Genomic DNA, 25,026 nt, shown 5'->3' with positions numbered 1-25,026 from the left:
AAAATAGTTATCACATATTATTTTTCAGCTGTCTAGCAACACTGATCAATGATTGATAAAGTCAGTTCATGAATGGTTAAGCTGTACAAACTTGCTTCAGTGCTATTCCTTCTTTCTTCATTCTACATGATGAATACTGAATCATACCCTAAAAATCTTACGATAGTCAGCCAGCTAACAGACCAAAAAGTCCCAGGAAGTTATTTACCCAAGAAGCATTCATTCCTTTGATAGAATCACCATATTTCAAAATGCAAACAATTTTCATTTTGCTAGGCAATAGCACAGGTAGCTGTATATGTGTCAGCATGTGAAACTGTACTTTGGAGGACACATCATGAATATGCACATGTATGTCAATTTGCCTATTTTCATTATAGGTAATCACAATATGAATTACTTGATTTTAAGTTTCTTAAGACTTTGAAGCAGTTAACTCCATGTTGCCTTACCAAAGGAATCACATCAAGAAGAAACACCAATAGCGTGCAGAGCTCTGAAACTGTAGGAGGAGCACTAATATTTTCAAGAGGATATCTCATCTGTGTGGATTTGTTTCTGGATTGAGAAAAACATTATTTTGTAAGCTTTTTTCCTGTCAAATTCTTGTTACAATAAAAAAGTTTCATCAAAACCAGCACAAAATACTGAACAGCTAGACTTTCTGAAGCAAAGTAAGATGGGACTTCTAACACAGCAGGATAAAACATTCTGTCAAAACCACCTAAACTGTAGCATGTGGGATGCTAAAGTGCTTCTAATTTTCAGATTGAATCTCTATACACGATCTTACTACTTAAAGTATAATCTTCTCTCTTATATTTAGAAAGAGATAAAAAGATAGAGATCTTTATTCAAAACCCACTTCTTCCAAGGAAGTCCTCTCCACCTCCCCTCCCAAACCTTTTCCTCCTTCAGCTGTCATTTTGAAAGTAATTTCTTTGCCTCTCAGCTTGCTAGTTGCCATCTAATTGTTTACCTGTTTGCATTCTTGAACTATTTTAGGATGCAACTTGCATATCTGTCTGATTCTAACATGTGTTATGTCCCTTCCAGAATTTAAGTGCTTCAGTAAATATTATCTTACACAGAGAACTCTTAAGTGGTATTTTTAAGAGGAGCACTATTGTTTGACAACATAGTCACCTGAAACAATCTTCAAAACATCTGGTCATGTAATCCCAAAGAAAATCTGTGCTTAAGGATGTGATCAACAAATTGACTGTTTTGACAATTTCTGAAGCATTTTTGTTCTCTTTGATTGCACTGTGTGAAAGGGAAACAAAGGAAAAAAAAGAAACAGATGTCAGTGAAGATTCTAAGAGCATGCACGTCACAGTATGAGCTGATGCATTCTAAAATATTTTCCCCTTTCTCTGCAAGCTAAAAGACATTGATTATTTTAATTCAAGGACTAAGTCATTCTGGAATAGCTAGAGTTTGAGCATCTTTCTCCCAGATGAAAGAAATTGAGCCTTCAACTTTGAAAATCAATAAGAGTTCTGTCACCAGACTGATTCTCAGCCAATATAACTGGATTTAATCAACACCAATCATATACACGTGCAATTCATTTTATTCTCTGCTAATTAAAGAGAAATAAAGCGAGTGTGGGGAAAAAGGAAGTCATAGAAAAACCTCATCTTCTATACTGCAGGTCACTTTGTTAAAAACCTAACCTTCCTTAACTTGGGTAGATTGTAATAAGTTAGCTTACTATAAATGATACAGTTTCGGTTCATAGTTGAAAACTTGTAGTTATACCTTGCAAGTATGTTGCCACTTTGATTGTAGCTAAGTTTGAGATCAGAACCAAGTGCATCTTTGCAGTAGGAATAAAAGGCTCGAATAACTTCAAGGAACAGATCCCCAAGAACCTGTGGCCCTATAATTGAAGAAAAAAGAATCCATTAGTTGCACCAAAGTGATTGCTAGGCGGCTCAGTTACAGACTTGTATAGACTTAAATTAGGGGTAGCTAGACTAAAAAAAAAAACCAAGTGATCACCCAAGTAGGAAGAAAATGCTTACAAGGCTTTTTAAAATGTCAAATTTGCCAGTTAAAATACAATTAAGTACGTAGGTTTTTTTTGTTGTTTTTTTTTTTTTTTTAAATTCTAGTTACAAACCACCTGTTGTTGGTTTTGGGAACTTTTTAAAGTAATACTTGGAAAGCCATAGCACTGGTTCTACATTACACTTAAGTCACTTCGTAAGGCACCTACACTGCAAGCATTTACAAGTGGGCATAATCATAACCATAACCTGCTATTCACGTGCCAAAAGTAATCACCATGTCTGTATCCATAAGGAAAACAAGAAGATTTCCCAATACACATTTAACACAGTAGCCTTGATTAAATTTTGAGGGACAGAAGCTGGACAAATCAGCAAATTGAAGAGTTCAAAGGACTAACTATATATATAAAAAAATGCATATTTATAAACAGTTTTAAGAAGAAAGTATAAGTTAGGTGTGTGCTGACAACTGCACCCAGTTTTCAAAGGTCAGCACTTCTTTGTTTTATCTGAAATTGTCTATAGAGGCAGTGAACAAATAATGAGTACAATATCCTAAACATGGAACCGTTAAAAAAAAGCAGTGTATAAAGCATTCCAATGAATGCTTCTAAAAAGCAAAAAAAAAAAAGTTAAAGTGACTAAGAATAGCAGAAAAGGTCAGAGATTCTTGTTATGTTTTAGTTTGCTCCCTTTAAAAAAAAAAGTGTTGCATTGCTAAATCCATTTCAAATGGAAGTGAAAGTCATATTGGCTTAAGGCTCAGGAAGTTACATTTTGTGGAGTGCTCTGCAGAAGAGCCGGAAATAACCTGGAGAGGGTGCTTGCTCCAGAGCACTGCTCTGAACCAGATCCAAGGCAAGGAACACAGCCCCCTGCACACTAATACACAATGCACACATATTCAGAAAAAGGAAGAATCGTGCAGGGTGTTGTCCAGAGTCCTACTGTCAAAGGCGATGAACATGAAGTTGTAAGAGTTGTTGGCAGTCGTAACAGAAGTGACAAGCAATATTACCTATTTCAGGTTTGTCAAGGAGACTGATTAGGATGCGGAAGGGTTTCAAATAAGCTTGATGCTGTTCCTCTGTATCAGACTCCGGGAGTTTCTGATGTAAAATTTCAGTCAAACTCTAGTAAAAAGAAAACATCAAAATGTTATACGTAGAAGAGAGATTGCCATTTTATTAAGACCTGAAGTGTTTCCGAATTTGATTTTGTTTAGTACCGACTACAACTGAACTTCAATTTTCCGTGCAGGGTAGGCAAATCAATGACATCTTCTCATCATCTGTGCTCAAGAGTACAGATTGTTTTTAAATAATTCAGGTAGTTCATCAAAGATGCTACCCTTTGGTTTCATTAGATTCTATTTGTATTGTAAGCACATACAATATTGGGATAAATACAGCACAGCAGGCATTCAGATAGATAAAAATACAACCACCAAAAGGATGCTATCTTTAGGGACAGAAAGCGAAGGACAAACCAAGTGGCACAGTGAACGATTCTAGACGCAGTCTGCGCTAACATTTAAAAGGATTGTAAATACATCCGTATACAATGAACACCAACCTCAACCAAAAGATCTTTAGAATATTTTCCAAAGAAATAAATAGCATGGTCTTCAGAAGCTGTTGAGTCTGGAGCAAAAGTACCACCTTTAATATCAGAGCCTACAAGATAAAGAGAAGCATCAGGAGTACAGAGAAACACTACAGTACAGAGCACTACACACACGTCATTTATACAAATATTGACATTACACTGCATTTTTAACCTTTGTCATTTTAAGACTTAGCTTGAAACTGGCTCACATACTGCCCAAGAACAGCCCACATAACACAGTTTGAGGCATCCAGATGTGCTATCCTGAAAATAAATCAAAACCAAAGCCAGATCCAGACATGGGGTCAGCAAGGGCAGCCTCACGCAACTATGTAGCTGCAGCTCTTGCCCTGTCACTTTTAGCCTCCTCTTATGCTGTTAAAAGGAGGTAGATGGGGAGAAGCTATAGCTATCCTATAGCCCCTCCTTGACAATTAGGCCCACATGGGAATTAATAGACTACTGCTTCCAGAAGAGCAAGGTTAAAAATAGCCCCCCACTCCTTCCAGTCCACTGAACCACTTCAGAATGAACTGTGGATGGGACCAGAAATAACTCATCAGATACCCTGTGATTCAGGACAGTGAAATGAATTCACCTCTGAAGAGAAGACCTGTTTGCCAAATCAATGCTTAATTTCATTAAACAGGTACTTAATAAATGGCAACTAAACAACACTTTTTTTTATCATCATTCATTAACTGCTGAAAAAGTGTATTACATCTTTAAGCATTGTTTTTTTTTTTTTTCTCTTAGGTAGTCAGAATATTGAATATCACTGTATGTTGTACAGTACCTAGCAACCATGCGTATAATCTTCTATTGAGTGACATGTCTCTCCTCAACAATGTCTGCATAGCTGCTGACAGAATACAGACTAAATCAGACCTGCGCAATAGAATAGTGCTTTCGTTGCAGTCCTGGGATAAAAAACAAAGATACTTTAGCTGTTTATGAACAGTGAAACAAGTCAAACTGATAATGAGTTTGTTTTTTTTTTTTAACTGGTAACAGTAATGTTTTGGGGAAAAAAAAAAGGCAACAAAATATTTTGTATACTAAAAATCTCAGGAAAGGGAATCTGACACAGTTGTGATCATTTTCGTATTTAAGGTACAGAGGCACAGTTAAGCTAAAAATACTAAATACTTCATTATGTTATGCCTTAAGACTTAAAATTACTTGCTGCTTTCAAAATACTGACTATACTACTAGTTAAGTTGGGAAATGATATTTTAAGTAATATTTTCTTTCCTAGTCTTTAACAGAAGTATCTTAGTTTAGCAAGACAATTCCAAATGCTGAAATCCTACTTGAAAAAGGAGCTTGATATTTTTTCCCATATGCAGTTTCTCAGGCCTGAATACTTCAAGCATGTTCCAAATATCACGCAATATTCACTGTGAAAGCACATCTTCATTTGAAGCTGTAAGGAGTCTGAGAAGCAGCAGTCTCCTCTACTATTAAAATTGATGGGGGAACAAGAAACTGCAAAATCTGTTCTTTGATTTTGAAGGTACAAAATTCAGACATTTGGCAATAACAGAGGTAGGAGCTGGATTGGTTTCACAGAAGACACCTTCCTGCACAAAGTGCACATGTGACAATCCCAAAATAGTCAGTTCTCTTACCAAAGCTGTATAAAATGGGAAGAAGAAGAGAATCACTTCTAGGGTGTTTCTTTGCACAAGAACATTTGAATCCAATACTGATACACACAAAGACTTTATCTGTAAAAGGAAAAGAAAGCACGATGGTCTTTTACTTCATGATAACATTTAAACTACAATTACTGTTAATAATCACAAGAAGGGAAGAAAGCAAACTTGGTTACATGTGAACAATATCTTTTTAAATAAGAGGATAATTATTCAGCCATTTAACTCCTGCCCGAAAATAAGTTTAAAAAAAAAGTTTTGTGGAATACTGTTAAAAGAATCATTAATACTTACGAAATACTTGGGTTTGTAACAATACAGAACATCACAGCGTGACACCACCAGCTACCAGACAGAATGTGAAACCTCACAAAATGCAGATATTAAAGTACTCTAAGTAGCATTACAGTTATTCCATCACTCAAGTTTAACATAAATTACTACCTACTGAAGATTTCCATTTTACTGAAAAAATAAAAAGATACTAAATTTCAGAATCATATTCCAGGACTACAAGCACTTTGAGAAATCCACATTAAACATTGTATATACTGTATTATAGAAAAGCTGGTCTTCAACTTAAATGCAAATTCAGAACAAGCAGAGAAAAGATGTCAGGTTTATCTTCTGATATGAAACTGTCGGTTTTTTAAGGCTTTATGCAGTAGTGATAACAAAAACTGCAGAAGCTTCAGAAGACTTGCATTCTGCAGGCTAACCAAAATTGGTATGGGAGATCCTCTACTACATTTCAGGTAACATGCTCCCATGAAATAACTGTATTAAGCAATTCCATCAGCCTCTCTTTCTCTCTCTCTAAAATATTTTTAAGAGTATGTAATTCTAATTGAATACATAGAAGGCACAATCTGCTAGTATGCAGGTATTATGGTAGATAAGACCACTCTATGAGGAGTGTAATGAACTTACCGTGAGCTTATAATCGGTGCCGAGCATGTACTTCTGTTGTTTTCCAGACAGCTCTCTGTTGATATGACTGACAACAAAAAGAGAAGCAGGCAGCCTGATGGATGGGCTGACCAGGACACTGCCCCAGAGTGCTCCATAGAACATTTCTTGGCCCATCAATAAGGAGAGCTTCACAAGCAGAGCATCTGTTCTGTATGGAAATGTATTTGATGTGAGAAAATAGATTTTTGTTAGTTCAGTTTTATACCATAAAAAGGCAATTATACACAGAATTAGTATTGTAGTTGACATTATATATTTAATTTCTTCATCTTTGTATTACCAGTATTGCCCTTTTCACATGAAGATGGCCAGCATCCGATTGTATGAAAACAATCAAAAAACACTCAATCCTTTGTCACTGTGCACACTCACCAAAACAAAGTTTCTGTGCATACTTTGGAAACTTCTCCAGTAATTACCTGCAAATGTTAAGCTCTGACCAAATTACTGCAGTAGCTCTGATTGCAAAATATTTACGGTGAGGGGTGTGCAACGCTGAATTGGAAATAATTTAAGCTGACGCTAGACTCTGACAGCCAATTTTATCAATCTGGGAATTGGACGATATCCTACGTATTTGTACTTACAAATCAATGGGCTCAATATGTAAGTCACTGAACGAAAGAAACCATGAGATAAAATGACATGCTGTCAGTTATTGCACACAGGACCAGTACACTGAAATTAGTTTAAAGGCAATCACATTGGAAGTCTTATGACTTGAAGGCATGTTCTCTGCTTTGGCAACTCTGTCAGTAATCCGGTATTTTCCTATAATGTAGGAAATAAAACCTCACATGAGGAATGTAGAAATGAGAAAAGAGGAAGAAGTCCAGCATAGAAAAGGGACACACCCCCCTCCACCCCAATCTGATATTCTTTTCCATTTCTTTATGAAGTAGCCCTCAAGCCATTTTTTCTTTTCCATGGTGTGTGTGTGTGCAAACTCATGCGTATGTTTGTGGTTAAGAAGGAAATAGTTTCTAGGGTGAAGCACGACCTGAGCTAGTACTTCTGCCATGTTCAGGAACAACAGGGGATGTGTTAGTGTTAGTCCTCAATGTTGAAGATTCGGAAAATGTTCAGTGGAGAGACTCTCATGAAGCTGAATTTAAAATTAATCTAACACATCTTCAGACAAGATATCTTGGTCTATCTCTCTTGCACCAGAATCATTATGATAAGCAAACTAAAGGAAGACTTTCTCATGTAATTTTTATACTTCACAAAACAACATTAAATTAATTCTAGCATAAATCTTTCACAGTGAAATATATGGTCAGTTCCTGTCTGTGATCCTGTTTGTTCAAGGCAAAGAGGGAAACCATGCCATCAAGAATAGGGAAAAAAGGTATAAAACCAGAAGTCAGCCCTTGGAAGTTAATCTGCAGTTGCCATTAACTCACTACTTCAAATTTAGTCAGTTTCAAAATGAGTTCAGTCTCCCTAAAAAGGCTTCAGATAGACAGGAGATTTAGTTTATAGGGATCCCCTTTCTCCCCCAAGTCCCCAGCAACTAGTGCTGTAGGAAAGAGAAAAATATACACCATCACTCCTAAGCCTGCCTGTCAAAAAGCACATACTGAAATTCATGTTTCTACAGCAGATAAGAGGTACATACTTGTTGATAGACCTGATGTTCTGGAATTGGCAACTGAATGCTACTCACCAAGTTGGGAACACATGCAATCTACTCTTAGCTGCTCCAGCAATTGATATGAGTCTTTAATTTAATACTTGTTTTTAAAAAGAGTTATTAGATGTAGAGGTGTGTTAGTTATCAACTGTAATCTACGCAGCCTGGCATATCTAACCCTTTTTTTAAGTGTACACACAGCTATTTAAGATTGAAAAAGAACAGCCAACACATCCAGACTGGTAATGCAGAAGGAATTACATTACCAATGCAATGTTTAGTGACTCTTTAAGAAAAGAAACATTTGGACGAAACCTACAGTGGTTGAGTTCTTATAAGATCTTACAAAACAGTTCTGGTAAATGAAGTAAAACCACTACACAAATGGCTGCTGAGCTGCTCTTCTCAGCACACTTCCTGATCCTGACTTTATCGTACTGAATGCCACTGTCATTACTGGCAGGGGCACGCAAAAGTAAGAGAGATACTTTTTTCCACAGTAGATTTTATGAGTTGCTTCTTGTTTGTGTTTTCAGAACCAGAGGGTAAGTATCTGGTATAGAGAGACTGGAAAGAATTCAGCTGCTCTCTCGTGTTACAATATTTAAATAGAATTTATCGACAGAGCAGTGGTTTGGGGACTGAGGTTAATTATTTAGAAGTTCAGAGGAGCTTTAAGAAACAGTTTTTATTCCTTTCTCTCAGCACATTTATTTTTAACGCTCCTTTTCCTCTTCTCTCCTCTTCTCCTGAGGTGAAAATAGAAGGTGAAAGGGTTTTTTCTACTTTAGCACTATTCATTGCATCTTTCAGGGACTAACCATTCTTCCACCCTTAGAAGCTCTTTTATCAAGCCTTCTATATAGAGCTGACAGAAATTTACTGAGAATTCCCTAGGAAAGCAAAATACTGTATATTGCATTTAAACTAATATTAGTTCTTACCTGTCATAAATTTCTGAACCTTCTTCCAGTCCAGGCAGCAGTCCAATTACAAAGGCTTGAAGACCAGGCAGGAGGGACTTTTGGAGAGGGAGAAAGTATTTCTCGTACAAACCAAGGAGAACAGGCCTCACTGACATTGCTGCATTTGCCAGCAGAGGAAACAAACCAGAGCTTTAAAAAAAAAAAAAAAAAAAAGTAAGAAAAAAGTAGTTAATTAAAATAGACTGTGAAATGCATATGCTTTTAAAGAAAAGTTTACCTGTACAAGAATAAATCCTTGGCAAGCCATTTTGTCCCAATAATTTTAAAGATTATTTCATAGGTTTCTAGTGCCTTTAAATGCACTCCACTAGGTAGTGCTGGATGCAAACACTGAGATAATCTTTTACTGATGATCAGTCGTCTTGGTAATAGAGAATACTTCAGGTTACTCTGAAGAGCCTGTGGAAGAAAGGAGATGAGAATAAACAGCAATAACGTAAAAGAAGACGTATATGATGACTGCATGTCAAAGGTCTCCTACTAGCACATTGAGAAGAACTAAAGGCATTCAAGGGTTTTCTCTCATAAATGCATTTTGTTACACTGAAACAGCAGAATTCTGCAATTGACTTCATATGGAATCAATCATGAACAATCTAGAAAAGTCTGGTCTTACTTTGCTTAGAGGGTGGAAAAGGAAGTCAAAGGACAGGACAGGGACAGGGTACCCTTATTGTAACTCCAGAGGAAGTAGGGAATTTACAAGAAGAGCATCTCAGCTTTAATGACAGGGAATAAAGTAAGAATTAAATAACTAAATAAATAAATAAAATAAATAAATAATTAAATAAATAATCTTTCCTCGTAAATTTTCATTTCATGTGTAGCTGAAATATAAGCAAAAAACCTTCCAGCCAAAGCAGACATGATTAAATGGGACAATTACATCTTAGAAGTTATTTGTAATTCTGTGTGGTTACATTCAGTAAGCATTATTAACTATACCCACTGTACTGACGTATAAATCTTCAGGACAGGAAAGAGTTATCTAAGTATTGCAGACAGGTCAGGTCTCTTGAAAAAACAAACTGTAGCACCCTTCTTTGGAAAGATTACTCTTTTCCTTGAACCATGCATGTCTTTAAGCAGGTATGAAAGTAGTATTGAAGTATGTCTCTTCAATTCAGAGACAATTAAAAAAAGTTGCAAGTAAATGGCACTTTAGCCTTTGATCACTGTCTGCTAACACAAACAGATGTTTCACTGCAGACTGACATTTGGGATGTTTACAGAATTAAGCAAATTCTTGACTCTCCCAAAGGTTAAATCATGGTCTTAACCTACATAATTGTTTTAAACTTGAGGTTCTTCTATCCTGCCTGAAAAAAGGTTTTGAAAAAGCAGCAGACAAGCGAACTAACCCTTCCTTGCTCATTTCCAAGAAAAAAACTAAAACAGTTCAGCAATGATCGTGGCATTCACTTGGATGCTGAATACTCTCATCAGCAGTAAGAGGAAGAGATAAAACCTATCATCTTTCAAAGGTGTGTGCAACTTACCATTTCAGACTTTGCAGTTGGTGGGCATGAGAAGCTAGAATCTGTGAGACTACTATTACATTTATTTCTCCCATTTGCTGCCCTGCCTAAACTGAGAGGCCAGCTGTTAGTAAAGAGCTTCTAGTAAATAAATTTACTTAAGAAGAAAAAGGCTGAGAGTTTGTAACAGCAGGAAATAGAAATGTCACATCATTCTGAAATGCATACAGTACAGATGCCATTTAGAGCCAATTCATTTCCTTCCTTCTCTCCTCCACTATGAGCACGAGATCTGCATTTTAATAGGTACTGAAAACTAGAATACAAGAATACAGCAATATTTCACATATGAAACTAAGCCAGGTTATATTTGTGGAGTTATCTTTTATATTTTTTTGTATCTTTTATATTTGAGAGTTTTACTCATATATTACACGAGTAATATTATTTCAATGTTAAAGATTGAAATCCTTAATACTTGTAACAACTTTGAAGACTGCTTGAAAGCTGGACTTTGAAACATTCTGTTTATATTGGTTGCTATATATTTGCCCACACCCTCTGTATATATATATATAAGAAGGTAATTACCAAAAAATAAGCCAATGGTAAATATTTTTCCTCTCAATCTGAAGATTGAACGAATACTGTCTTAATATTCTATCAGTTAAAATTTAAATATCAACTAGGCAGAAAATGAAAACATTCACTGTTTATTACACAGAGAATCTGATCCATTACAGAAATAATGCCATCTCATAAAAAATGTCTTGTTTGGCTTATTTCATTTCCTAAGGATGTGAAGTAAATCTCCACCAGCAAGTAAGAACTCTCCTTCCCCAAGCATCAAAACATTTAGTCAGAGAGGAAAAAATACTCCAGGTATGTCAGGAGTTGAATAGTGGATATTCAGGGATAACTCAGTATTGCTCCTGGGTAACTCTGAAACCTTCCTATGTCCAAATCCCAGCAGGTGAGACCAACTTAGAACAAGACTACATTCATGTACTATACTGCTTCACCTAAAGAATCAGAAGACATGTATGTACAGGAAGCAAGACTTGAAGACTTTTATTGTGATCCTCATATGTAAGCTGAGGAGAGTTTCTGCCCATCGCATCAGAATGATTCTGAGATGAAACCCCCTTCTCAAAAGTACATCATCTTTTTTCCTGACTTGGGTTGAAGAAATACACAGTTGGACACAAACTACAATTTTTCTCAAGAGTGGGTGTTCCTGGTTAACAGGTGTCTCTGATCTTCCAGCAGATGCACGGGATTTTAAACCACACTGCAATATATTAGAAGACTGTGGTTGCACCAAAAGCCATTCCAGCAGAGAGGTGGGCTGGCTGCTACTTTGCTGAAAGGTTCAGATTCTTAACAGATTCCCCAGAATTGCAGGGCTCAAAGAATTTTAAAAGGGTTAATTAGCACACAGATCTAAAACTGTTCATTGAAATAAGAGTGACGTGATAATATACATATTTCCAAATGCTAGTTAGTTTCTGCGAGCCGACAGGCCAAGCTAACAAGCTTGATTTTTAAATATCTTGAGCTCCCACAACTGAAGAAAAGAATCAGTTGCCTGTAAGATCTAGAACTGCTGAAATTTATAATTTCTTTATAATTTCAGATGTTACAAGTAGTTAAATGTTGTGTTAGCAAGCCTGGTATCATTGGCACTGTATGCAGATGAAGATCCCATCCCAAACCATTGCTTTCACATTCAGAATCCAACACTAATGATCGCAGATGGACAATTCTGCTCACAGGTTTCCACGTCTTGGTAATATTAGGTTAATGGTTGGACTGGATGATCTTAAAGGTCTTTGCCAACCTAAATGATTCCATGATCTATTATTCACCCATTCTTTTGATTCTTGTGACCTTAATTTGACCATCTTTATTTAAATATGGGCTGAAGCTCACCCATGATCTACTTTTCCTCCTTGTCTCCAGCTGCTTTCCGCATGAGCAGTTATGGTGGCAGAAGGGCTAAACGTCAGTGGAACTGCTAGTCAGGGTTGGCTTGAGAAGCCTGAACTGCCAGCAAGCACTCCATGCTTAATATATCATCCCAGGATTTGGTTTTCACTGATCAGTGAGAAAACAACAATCCTAGAAAACCAGGAAGTATTTGACCTACCACTGGCTTTTAAAATAAAGACCTTAATCAGTAAGTCAGGAAAAAATGAGGCATGCAAGTAATGACTTGTGTCCATGTGCTTGTCCAGTTTTCAGCTTTTTACAGGTTCTTTTTCTTTATGACAGACTAGAGAATACATTATACACACTAAACATTTCCTAATGCACAAGCATGCTTGGAGTTTCTTTGACTATGGGCTATAAAGGGTAGAAAGGGTAGACTATTCTTTGCAGCAGTGTATACATGTGCCTTAAAACAAAACAAATACAGACACACATACACAGAGGAATATTTGCATTTCCACAGTTACTGGTTTAAGTCATTCTGCACTGCTTTATAGCACCACTAGAGATCAGTTAGATCAATTTGCCTAGGCATAAAAAACCCAAGCAAATCAAGTAAGTATTTTTATTTACATAACTAGAATTCCAGAAAAAGGCAGCATGTACATCAATTTATAAGATTATCTTCAACTAGGAGATACTATAATTCTTGTTTTAGACAAGGAGGAGAGGGGGAGAAGGAGAGCCTGTGATTCCATTTTCCACTGATTGATTTTCCAAGTAAAAAAAAATTCTACACAGAGCTCCAACTTCCATAAAAATAGCAGCATGAAGTTCAAAGATGGTTGTGAGGAAACTGTAAATTAGGAGCTGGAATTATATTTTAAAACGGGGGAAAAAAGACTTATAAAATATCCCTAGTCCTGCACATTGCATTTGTGCATTGGGTGTGGTGAAGTTCCATAAAGCAATTAGGAGGCAAAGCTTCCCTTCTCAAAGACATAAGGCTTGCCTTCAACAGAAGGCAAGTGGTGCTTGTGTTTGTAATTCAGTCAACAGTTGTTATAAAGCCGTGGCACAGTCCTCACGTGAAGCAACTGGTCTACTTAATGGCTATGCTCATTAAATCTGTATTTCAGAAGAATCCTTCTCTCCCTTCAAGAACAGACATACTGTAACATTGTGTTACTATTGAAACAAACAACAGTTGTGCAGCTGCAATGATTTTTGTGCTCTTTCCCCTTCCCCTCCAAATAGATCCAGTGTTTGGCTGAGATCATATTCACCTTGAGGTTTTTGAAGTAAGAAAAACCTACAGAAATAAAAAGTAACATACTTATTTTCTACTGAAAGTCAAATTTAAAAAAAAAATACTTTGAAATTGCAGACTATAGACTAAAAATTAGTAAGAATTTATATAATCTGTGCATTTACACACTTGTGTTATGTCCAAGGATAAAAAGCAGTTTGAAAGTGCTCTTTTAGAGCAAATATTGCTATCATTACTGAGCAAGTCAACCATGCTGTAAGCATAAAACAAATCCCTGTAGAACAACTGATTTTTCAAATGTTATAATATTTTATTTTCATGGTGAACAATAACTATAAATGAACATCTTGCTCAGAAAACAGACACTGGCCTGCCAGCCAGGCTCAGTGGCAACAGTCACTAGTGAAGCTTATGTGCAAGTTCCATACCACTGATATCCAAAAACTGTTGAAAAACTGTTGAACGAGGTATTTCTGCCAACAGTCATGACAAAATCCTGTCCATTTTTCTTGTCAGACACATGCAGGTTGTGGTTTTTTGTAGGTTGGTTGGCTTTGTTGTTGTTGTTGTTTTTTAATATATATAGATTAAATGAACAAACAGGGGTGCTTAAACATTCACTTGCCAAAAACCTAGCCAGATTTTGTGCTCTTCTGTGAATCAGTAAATTTCAGAGACTTTTTTTAAAAACCTCTTATTACAGTTTCCGTACAAAAGTAGGCTGTGGAATCCAATATTTACTACTGCTCAGTTCTTCATTTTGCAAACTGTGTCACTTATCTACTATTTGCCTGCACCCAGAGTTAAAATTTCTGGAAAATATAAGCCTATAATCTGGATTAAAAACCCTGATGCAAACTATGCACTTGGATTTTCCTAACTTCATAATATTTTTAGCCTCTTAATTGCCTGAAGTTTCCCCCACATGAATACTTTTATATGTATTTTATATAATACACGCAGCTGTTTATACCCTGAATAGACAGTGACAAGCATTTTGGATATGAAAACAATGCTAAAAGCACCTATTTCACTGATAAACCCACATATGCTGAACCACCACCTGTTTCTAGGTTTAAAAAGACAACATCCCTTCCCCCCAGCATTTTTTCTATCAAAGTGATTTCTCAGAGTTGTACCCTTTTACAACATTGGAACAAGTTAGCAAAATCTGCAATAGTGCAATCACATTTTAGCACTAAGACAATTGAGAAGGGTTACTGTATTCTGGATGCAGCAATCTGTACTGAACATCTGAAAACCTTAGTTACAAACCAGTGCTTTCCAAACAGTGAACATATGCAGATTTGCAAAACCAATAAAAACATGTTTCAAAGCTGTATCCAAGAACCGTACTGAGGGGAGAATAATTCTACTTCTTGAAGCATGGAGCAGCCTAGGCTGCAACTACTAAATGGTTTATAGTAAGCAGAGCTTGAACAGAAGCAAAGCACACAGAGAGAGAGATTTACAACTGGAATATCAGTAAGTTTCAGGGCAAAGCTGAAGACCCTCTTTAAAACATTAACATCCATATTTACTACCTGTTTAATCCACCTGTCTGCATCTGTCCATTTATATTTTTCTGTAAGTATAAACACTACTTTCCACTGTTTCTCCTTCACCATGATGATGCATAACACCCACGCTATGCAAATTAAAACCCCTAAAATCTTTCCCTTACAAACTTGGGGTGTAGCACAAATTCTGCCAACTCTCCATCCTTCACTCATGCTCACACTTGGTACTTGCAGTTCTGTTCAGAACACTGCAGGGGAGATTTGTTTTACTTCACCTTAGAAGCCTAGGTCAGCTAAAAGACATGGGCAAAACTGCAGTAACTCACCTCAGGCTCCCTACAAGACCAGTGAGGAACACATGCAATTCTAGGACAGCATTCATCTGACCTACTTTAAATAGCAAGAGATGAGTCACAAAACAATAATAATAAAAAAATTTTCCTTTATTTCCTTCCTTTATTCCTCTCCCTGTCTAAAAGTGGTTGAAGGTGAAGCTGTCCACAGTGAAGTCGTGTAAAGTTAGATAATGCTCATCTCCTTTAAGTGACAAAAAATAATCTTTCTAGATCTACAAACTGACCCATTTGGCTGACCATTCAGATTAAAGTGTCTCTGTTGCTTCCCGCGTTCTACAAGTCACTGTGAAACATCAGTTAGAACCATAGAAGCAACAGAGAAACTGTGAAAAACAACCTTCAGTTTAGCCTTGGTAGCTAAGTAGCAATAGAAAGAAGTAGCAGAGTTGTCTCTCTTCACCAGGAGTAACAGCAGCAACAGCTCCAAGATCACTCGTTTCAGCCAAGGCCAAAAGCAATCTGGATCATCTCCCTCCATTCTTTTTCACTCATCTTTAAGTAGCAAGAGCCTGTGCCGCTTCCTCTAGACCTTGTATTAAAAGGGTAATGCCACTGAGCTTCTGTAGAAATAAGAGACTCTGTGTGTGTTATCTTGTGGGACTCAATAGTGCAAAGTATTGTTGAAGCCTGCCTACAGGAGAAAAAGCCTCAGAAAATATTACACCTATATAAGCAAAAATACTCACAATTAAAGTCAACAATACAAAGACCCTTAAGAAACATGTGCTTAAGAGACATCTTCCATGCTACTCTAGAAGCATGAAAAGTACTTCTGAAACTCCTCGACTTAGCCTCTTTTGTCTCTCCCTTTCTCAGCATTTTCAATTTTGCTTAATAATAGGCATCACTGCACACCAGTTACTGACACACAGGTTCCTGAATATGACCATGTGCAGTGTTTGAAAACATTTTTGAGATACTGTTGATCTCCTCCCTCCTACCCATTCTCTCCCTGCTCATTCATTCACCCTCAGAACTGACTGTAGAAGAAATTAGGCTTTTATGTTCAAAACACCTCCCCCTCCCACTCCCCCAGTGCTAACAGAATTCAACAACAGTATTTATGTTTTAGGATGTAAGAGACCAGGTAATCATAGGAGTTAAGAGAATAGCTACTGACATCTTATTTCACAATCTTCCTTGCGGCAGCACATTCCCCTGACATATCATCCTTATTTTCAGATAACAGACAGAAGCAGATGAACGCTGGGGATGATTTGCTCTACCTATTCTTAAGCTCCTGAAATGATTAAGTCCATAAAATACCACAGCAGATGGACTAATGTAACAGCTAAATGCTTATTTGCTTATTTTCTACTATGCTGCTAATGTATTTTGGCAATTCTGTACCTCAATAAGAGTTTCAGATAGGTGTTGATCAGTTCAGTGTATTCATCTAGGTCAAGATAAAAGATCAAAGCCTACCTCTTGCCACAGGTAAGAAATGTCTCACTCTAATTATTTCTTATTTTCCCTTTTGAGAGACGCATTCTGAAGGCCTCTAGCTCTCCTTACTGACTCAGTAGGAATCATGATAAAACAGTGAAGGCAGAAATGTGTAACTCTTATTGCCAGAGCAATATTCATGTTCTCCCCTCTGAAGAGGGAAGAACATGGCTGCCCTTAAAAAAACTCATTTTGGCAAATGTTGTCCCAATTTTCCAGAAGGGTAAGAAGGAAGACCCTGGTAATTACAGGCCTGTCAGTCTCACTTCAGCACCTTATGGAGAAGGATATTCTGGGAGTTATTGAAAAACACTTGAAAGACAATGCAGTCAGTGGTCATAGCCAGCACAGGTTCACAAGGGGAAAGTCCTGCTTAACCAACTTAATTTCCTTTTATGACAAGGTCACTCATCTATTGACCAAGGGAAGCCAGTAGATGTGGGCTTTTTAGATTTTAGCAAAGCTTTTGATGCTGTCTCTCACAGAATCTTTCTGGATAAACTGTCCAGCACACAGCTAGACAAGTCCATAATACATTGGCTGAGCAACTGGCTGGTGGGTTGGGGTCAAAGGGCTATAGCAAATGGGGTTACATCAGGCTGGTGGCCAGTCACCAGTGGGGTTCCCCAGGGCTCAATTTTAGGGCCAGTGCTCTTTAATGCTTTTATAAATGATCTGGATGCAGTAATCGAGTATACATTAAGTAAGCTTGCCGATGATACTAAACTAGGAGTTGCGGACTCCTTTGAGGGTAGAGAAGCCTTACAGTGAGATCTGGATAGACTAGAGAGCTGAGAAATCGCCATTTGTATGAAATTTAACAAGAACAAGTGCTGGATTCTCCACTCAGGACAGGGTAATCCTGGTTATACATACAGCTGGACAGCAGCTTGCTTTGTTCAGCTTGGTTGAGGGGTGACCTCATTGCAGTCTACAACTTCCTCAAGGGGGCCAGCGGAAGGGGAGGTGCGGATCTCCTCTCTCTTGTGACCAGCGATAGGACACGAGGAAATGGAATGAAGCTGCATCGGATTGGACATTAGGAAAAGGTTCTTCATTGAGAGGGTGGTCAGTCACTGCTACAGGGTCCCCAGGGAAGTGGTCATGGCCTGTCAGAGTTCAAGGAGCATCTGGATGACGCTCTTAGTCATATGGTTTAGTTTTAGGTAGCCCTGTGAGGAGCAGGGAGTAGGACTTGATGATTCTTATGGGTCCCTTCCAACTTGAGATATTCTATGATTCTATAATTCTATGGATTCCCCTCCTCTTTGAAAACTGTAGAATTAAGGTTTAGCAATGACAGCAAAGGCAAATGAGGCATCTATCGGGTAACAACAGATGTTTCCTTATGAATTCTGCAGGAGTTGCCTCCTCTCACCCCTACTTCCTTAACGACAGTAACTACTCTTGCCCTATGTAGACTCAGCAAGAGCTTTATGTTAAGAGACCAAATGGGTCACAAACAACATACACCTTGTTTCTTGGGCAGGAGGAGAGGACACACTTCCTAGGTGTTTTCCTGTAAAAGTCTTTTTCTTTCTTCCTATATTCAGCCATATTTTCCATGGTCATACAAAAGACACCACTGGCAGCAAATCAATTACTTCCCCAAACACAAGGGAAGGGCATGGTCAAGTAAATGTGATCTTTAAATATAAACTTTGACTCAGAATATACTAAAACTTGTGACCTTTTGTTCTATATAAAGACTTTTTTAGCTGCTCTAGAGTGAGTAACCAGCATCTTGAGGTCGTCTTTGATGCAAAACCTAAATTGATTTAGCTGTATAAAGGAAACAAACACCATTTGAAGGAAACATCTGTTGGTTTTACCAGAATTTCTCACATTTATATAAAAGATACTGACTTAGCTGCTTCCATTACCCTTCCTTTGTGAACTAATATTTTTCTTGAGTGAATTTTCAATTTTGCTAAGTACTGTAAGTTACAGGAAAGTTAGTAACAATACAAAGATAATAAACAAATGAAAAAATATTCCTGTGACACTGTACCTTATTGAGTTTGCCAAGGGAAGATATAAGATCTGCCCATTCACTTGATGATTCAAAGTTTCTCAAAGCTTTCTCAATCGCTGAAGAATAATTTCTGTATCTGTAATCACCAAGTAACTCCTGCTCTTCTGGATCCATCTTCAGTTCTCATAGCAAGGTGAAATTTCCTGGTAAACTAAAACATGCACACAGTTACAAAAAGATAACCCATATTTAAGTTCTGGCAAACCTAAAGTACTGTAAGATAACAATAAATATGTAGAAGCACTGGCAGATCAAAATAAACAGGTCATCTGATCAAGTTTCAACGCAAAGTTAAAAATAATTTAATAGGCATGACTCCCATCTCCCCACTGCCTGTTTCAGAAGTTTTGCAGTCACATTTTCCTGTTTATGAAACATGTTTTTTCCTTCCATGCACGTGGATCTCTCACACAATAATGAAGGAAAGGAATATAGAGTCTCACTATAAACAGTCAAAGCGCTGACAAGGAGTTAGGGAGAAGTAAATAGTTTTCATAACTTATCATCTGTGCAGTGTTTTGAAACGTTACCTGTAGCAATGGAATGTGAAACATTTCATGTCAAAATACAACTTTCCAGAGGAATCCCATTAAAGGGCCTCTCAGCCCACAGCAGAAGGAGCTCTCAGAACTCTACGTCTCAACTTGTCAGCAGTAGATGCTGAAGTACAAGACTAAGGTGTTGTGCCAAAGCATCAAGGCACGCATTCTAATCTTCCTTTATTTCACCAAAAAGTATCCATATATTTTTATGGAGGAAAAATAAGTTATCCAGACCTGTTTTTCTCATACTCTGCAACACATTTGGTTTAAAAAAAACAAAACACAGCTGTTTTAGAACAAAGGGAAACAAGCGTGGTTGGATTTTATGTACTGAAAAATCACACCTTCTTCACTCCTCTGCTAGCTATGACACTAGTTCTCCTGTTAGCTAATACAAAAATATTCTTATAGAGAGGTGCTTAGGTTTAGGAACGCCAGGTTTAGGTCAATCCATGCTACATCACTGGTACAGAAGAGAAAGCACAATCCTATAACAAAACATTTTATAATGTTTCTGAAAGGCATCTGCATTCAGTTTCCTACTGTTAGAACACAAAAATAAACCTAAGTAGTCCTTCATATTCTTTTAAAGCAAGTCGTCTCTCACAGCATTAAAAAAAGAAAAAAAAAATCAACAATTGTGTATCATCCATTAACTTTAATAAACAAAAATAACTGTAACAATATAAGATTTTTGGTAGCAAACTCTCAGAAACAGAAAAATGCTGGATGCACCCAAAAATGAGAAAGGATTCTAAAGGCAGGTTTAAACCACCTTTGCACTCCCCTGATAGTAGGATTCAGCCATTGCCAATACAACCACTCTATGTCATCCAACCTACATCCATCTCTATGAAAAAAAAAGAAGAAAAAAAAAAAGTATTATCACACAGTGTCATCAGGGCCATGTTTGGCTGGTTGGTGGTTGGTTTTGATTGTTTGTTTTGCTACAGTAAAGGTTTAATTTTCTGTTTTCACCAGGATGTGTGCAGTGCTTCTTACAGCAGAGAGAGTAAAAAAACCCACTGCCTTGCAGGATATAACATTCATCTGGATACAGCTATCCTTGCTCCAACAAGGATTTAAAAAAAAAAAAAAAGAAGTCAACCCTCCCATAAAACCTAACAAAGTGGCAAAATTTCAATATACTGTCAGCAAAAATTACGAGTAATCTGATACAGACGCTGCCCCTGCCACTGGCAGGGCAAGAAATTGAACCCTATTTCCCTCATCTCATGTAAGTACCTTAATCATCGGACTACTGGATTGTACTCATACTCCTCAGAACAAAGCATGAGCTAGGAAGTATTCTAGCAGCTCTCTGCCAAGTCAAGAGTGCTGCCACTTTCCTAAGTAAGAGATTTGTCTGGATCATTTAGAATCGGGCAGCCGTTTTGCTGACAGAACACATCAAATTTCTTGGTTTGCAAATGCAATATACCTGCATGAATCCACTTAGAGAACAGGAATCAATCAAATCAACAGCACTTAAAGAGGTTCTAAATATTCTATGAAAGCCATGTCCTAAAGCATCGTCACAGCATTAAAACCTGGTCTATTCAAGTAAAAGCTAGTTAGATTCTGAGGGTAAAATAGAACTTACCTATTTGAGGAAAAAAAAAAATCCCAAACAAACTTCAGCTGGGGGAAAAATTGTCTTATTCAGTTCTTAAGACACTTTCTTTGGATTTTGGGGTGAAAAGACAGGTGAACAGTGTATTCCCACCCAGAAAAGCAGCAATGGACTTGATTTAGCGTGCATCCATGTTCACGTACCTATGTTGCCTGATGTCAGCAAGGTTTGAAAAAATTCAGTAGTTTAAATACGGCCAATAGATCGTATTTGTGCTTGTATATGAAGGCAGGAAGATTAAAAAAAAAAAAAAAAACAAAACCCAAACAAAAAACAAACCAAACCCAAACCAAACCAAAAGCCACTTGCCAGTGACCTACAGGCACGCCTTCCAAATCCCGGCTCACAAACTTCCTTCCCAAATGGGGACGTTAATAGTCTCTCATCAGCTCCCAGCAATGTCTTAGGACAGGTGAAGGAGGCTGCCTGCCGTCCCGAGGGACGAGGCGCTGCCTCCCTCCCCGGGCCGCGGGGCCTCTGCGGGCAACCCGCGCCCCGCCGCCGGCTGCTGACGGCCCCAGAGCCCGGCTGCGGCTTGGCAGGCCGCCGGGGGGGGCGGGGGGGGGCAGCCCCACGCCCTGCGGGGACGTGGGGACCCCTCCCCCGGACACCCTCCCCCGCGGGCGGGCAGCCCCGCGGCGAGGCTCCTTCCCTGCAGCCTCACCTGCCAGGCAGGGACCGCCGAGGCCGTGCCGGCTGCGGCGGCGGTGACAGGGCGGGCTCCCCCGCCGCCGGCGAGCTGCACGGCCCCCTCGGCCGGGCCACCAGCCCGTCACCCCCAGGTGCCCGCGCCTTCCCCGCCGCCCCCTCCCCAAACACACGCCCGGCCGCGGCGGCACCCTCCTCCGCGCCGCCCCCCGTACCTGAGAAGGGCCCCGCAGACCTCCGGCGGCGGCGGCGACGTGTCCCAGCCCGGCGCGGGACGGGGAGGCGGCACCCCGCAGTCTCTATGGCAACAGGAGGGAGAACGAAAAAAAAAAAAAAAAAACCACCCAACCAACCAACCCCAAAACCATAAAACAAACCCCAAGCCCCTCCCGCTCCGCCAGAGCCGCGCCGCAGTCGGCAGCTGGAGCGATGCCACTGAACACAGCGCGGGGGGGGGGGGGGGAAGCGCCCAGACGGGTGCAGGAGAGCCCCGCGTGTCCCCGCCCAGCGGCGGCCGCGCTCGTCTTTACCCGCACCCCAGCCGCGAGGGGAGGCTGCCGGTGTCGGTGAGCGATACAGCCCAGAGCGGCGTCATCCGTGGGTGCCTGTGTCCCCCCCTCCCCGCGGGGAAATGGTACACCCCGGCGGCCGGGCCTGGGCGCCGAGCGCCCCCTGGCGGCGTGGGGCGGGGAGAGGTCCGGGCGGCTCCGCGTTCCCCCCGCCGCGCCCCGGACGCCCGTGGCCGCTCCCCGCCGGCAGCCCGCGGGGCTGCGGGGGAAGCCTCGGGGCGGCCCGCTGCCGCCGGCTCACGCCCGGGCCGCTGCCTTTGCTCGGTGCACCAGCCTCGGCTGGTCTGGAAACAAGGCGGCGGCTGCGCGGAGCCGCAAGCTGGCGTGTCGTGTGTGTCGTGTCCGTCCCCCTCCCCTCCCCCCCCCCGGGCGGGGGCGTCGCACCTCCCGCCCCGCGAGTACGCGCGTCCCTGCGCGGAGCTGGGCAAGGAGGGCTGCTACCTGCCTCTCCAGGGGAAGCAGGTTTCGGCACCTCCATTACGCTGGAGCCAGTAAAGAAAGGCCCGCGTAACAGTTTTGCTTCTCTTCCAGCTGGTTTTAGGCACGAAGCACTTTTGGCAAATTGTGTAGACACGGCTTTCGCGGGGATTCAGCTGCTACATTTATAAAAGGCTCAAGTCCAACATAAGCACCCTTCTGTTCTTTACAAAAGGCTTCAAAGATGATTAATGCGCTAGGTTTTTAGGACTCTTATGGCAAAAAAAAAAGAAACTAGCAAAATACCCATGGAAGGTAAAATACATGATCTTTCCAGACAAGGATTTACATACTGTGGAAACATATTATTTAACCTCAGCATTTTTTTTTTTTTTTTTTTTTTTTTTTACACGCAGGCAGAACATAATCCTGGTAGCTCCAAGTAGCTGAAAAAGTCAAGGAAATAACCTGTTCAGTTATTCAAGATGAGAGAATAGAAACCGTGGCTTTTAAGATTATGATGGATACTGTTTCAGCAATGATATCCAGTAAGTTTTACATTCATATACTCTTTTATTTTCTTGAGGCCACCTGCCTTTCCCCTTCCTAGCTAGATTTTAATAATGTAATTTGGCATGTTGTTCTTCTAGCAAATCCAAGCTATGGTTACTGGCAGCTATGAGACTGCTGTATGCACGTGCTGGAAGGATGGAAGCAAGATGGGAAGGCAGGAAGGCTTCCACATGTGCTTTCACTCCCCAGTTGTGTATATCTCCAAAAGCTGGACTGGGTCCCAAAAAGCACTGCTGGCTAGCTTCAGGACGTGCTGTCTCACTATAAAATCTTAGCAGTTGTTCACAAGCCTTCACACAGCCCACGTGGCTCTTGCACATTCCATCCATTTGGGAAGTCAGCATCCGCCCGCGGCACCGAGGTCAGTGTGGATGCCTGAGAGGCTGGGTAATGTCAGAGAAATGTGTAACGTGCATGGGAAATTTGTGTGACAAAATATTAAAATGTTTTGCAGTGACTTACAGCTTTATTACAGATCTGTCATCATTTTAAAAGACAAATCTTCAGAAATGGGGTGGTCTTAGAGCACACAGTCAATCAGGTTCTAAATTCAGATCGGGCTTCCTCCTAATACAATAAACTGGCTTGATCGTTTGAATAGACATTTTTCCTTAGGTATACATGACAGTAGATATATTCAGTACTGTGGGCATCAACATGGCTTATCTTTCTAAACTGCAATGCCACCAATTTAAGTTTAAATTTCTAAATTTTAGGTTTTGTAACTTTCATCTTTTTCTAAGGCAGCGTAGCTGCAAGAACTAAGTTCCAAGAACTAAGGTACTTGGAAATGAAGGTCAGTGCTTCTGAATACCTGCCCAACTGAGCAAAGAACTTGTCTTTTTGATGATGTCCTTAACACATGACATTTATGTCCTAAAATACAGCATGTTACTTAGGATATTTTAAAATCAGTTTCTGAGGGTTTGCCATCTCTTTAGAAGTTCTTTTTCTCGCAAATCTGTGTCCTTTGACTGCACCAGTTGTATGTGGGTGCTTAACTGTATTCATTTCATTCTGATTTCCACCTAACTTTTGAACCCATTTACCAGTTCTACCACAAGACAGAGGTCTTCTGGAATTTCAAAGAACCAGGCTGTCAGACAGAGGAGAGAGATCTTCCTGGGCTCCTGCTGAGGGAACAGCTGCCGTATCCAGTCAGCTGCTGGCAGGCACCTGGAGAGGCCACGGAAGTGCTCAGCCTGCTGGGAAGCTTTGATCAGAACACGCACCAAAACCAACCACCCTCCAGACCAATCCACTCCCTCTGCTCTTGTGCTTACAAATCATTTGAAAAATAACTCCGAATGCTGTTTTTTTGTATCGGAGGTTATGCTAACTCAAAGCATGCCTATCGTACTAACTATTCAAGACTTCTTTTCAGGAAAGGCTATAAATCAGTTTGTTATATACACCATGGCAGTGCTGCCTGTGCTAAATCCTGGCCCTTGGGATCAGATCAAGTAATAGATTTACTGATGTAATCACTTCTGGAGACAGCCAGGCTGCACTTCAATCTAATGAACATTCACATTAACTTCCACATGACGTTGACATCAATCTGTTTGGTTCGTACTGGAAAAGTCTACTCCAATTGTATATCACCTGTCAGATTTTTTTTGTTGAATTTTTTTTTTTAGAAATATCCCTTGCAATTTAAAATATGAAATTCCTACCATGAAACTATATAGCATTTCTATTATTTACTGAGGGAAGTTTAACAAGTTAC

General features: G+C 39.6%; 1 protein-coding gene across 6 annotated transcripts in view; it reads right to left on the bottom strand.

The window, feature by feature from the left end:
- The window catches only part of DOP1B (DOP1 leucine zipper like protein B), a 50,651-nt gene extending 28,663 nt beyond the window's left edge, over window positions 1–21,988 (bottom strand). For all 6 annotated transcript variants that reach the window (XR_012831718.1, XM_075722629.1, XM_075722644.1 and 3 more), the window contains exons 1-12: window positions 21,954–21,988; window positions 18,892–19,066; window positions 9,096–9,277; window positions 8,837–9,007; window positions 6,215–6,404; window positions 5,258–5,356; window positions 4,423–4,546; window positions 3,594–3,694; window positions 3,037–3,151; window positions 1,765–1,885; window positions 1,147–1,266; window positions 453–558 (exon numbers count right to left, since the gene is read on the bottom strand). Coding sequence is in view for 5 of the 6 variants with exons in the window: in XM_075722629.1 (XP_075578744.1) it covers window positions 453–558; window positions 1,147–1,266; window positions 1,765–1,885; window positions 3,037–3,151; window positions 3,594–3,694; window positions 4,423–4,546; window positions 5,258–5,356; window positions 6,215–6,404; window positions 8,837–9,007; window positions 9,096–9,277; window positions 18,892–19,029 (1,467 nt within the window). In the remaining variant the exon portion in view is untranslated. The remainder of the gene's footprint in view (window positions 1–452; window positions 559–1,146; window positions 1,267–1,764; window positions 1,886–3,036; window positions 3,152–3,593; window positions 3,695–4,422; window positions 4,547–5,257; window positions 5,357–6,214; window positions 6,405–8,836; window positions 9,008–9,095; window positions 9,278–18,891; window positions 19,067–21,953) is intronic.
- Between the last annotated feature and the right edge of the window lie 3,038 nt (window positions 21,989–25,026).

The sequence above is a fragment of the Pelecanus crispus genome, chromosome 1 (assembly GCF_030463565.1).
Source record: "Pelecanus crispus isolate bPelCri1 chromosome 1, bPelCri1.pri, whole genome shotgun sequence".
In the NCBI taxonomy this organism is placed as follows: domain Eukaryota; kingdom Metazoa; phylum Chordata; class Aves; order Pelecaniformes; family Pelecanidae; genus Pelecanus; species Pelecanus crispus.
The sequence above is the reverse complement of the archived record's forward strand: the minus strand, read 5'-3'. Positions and strand labels throughout refer to the sequence as shown.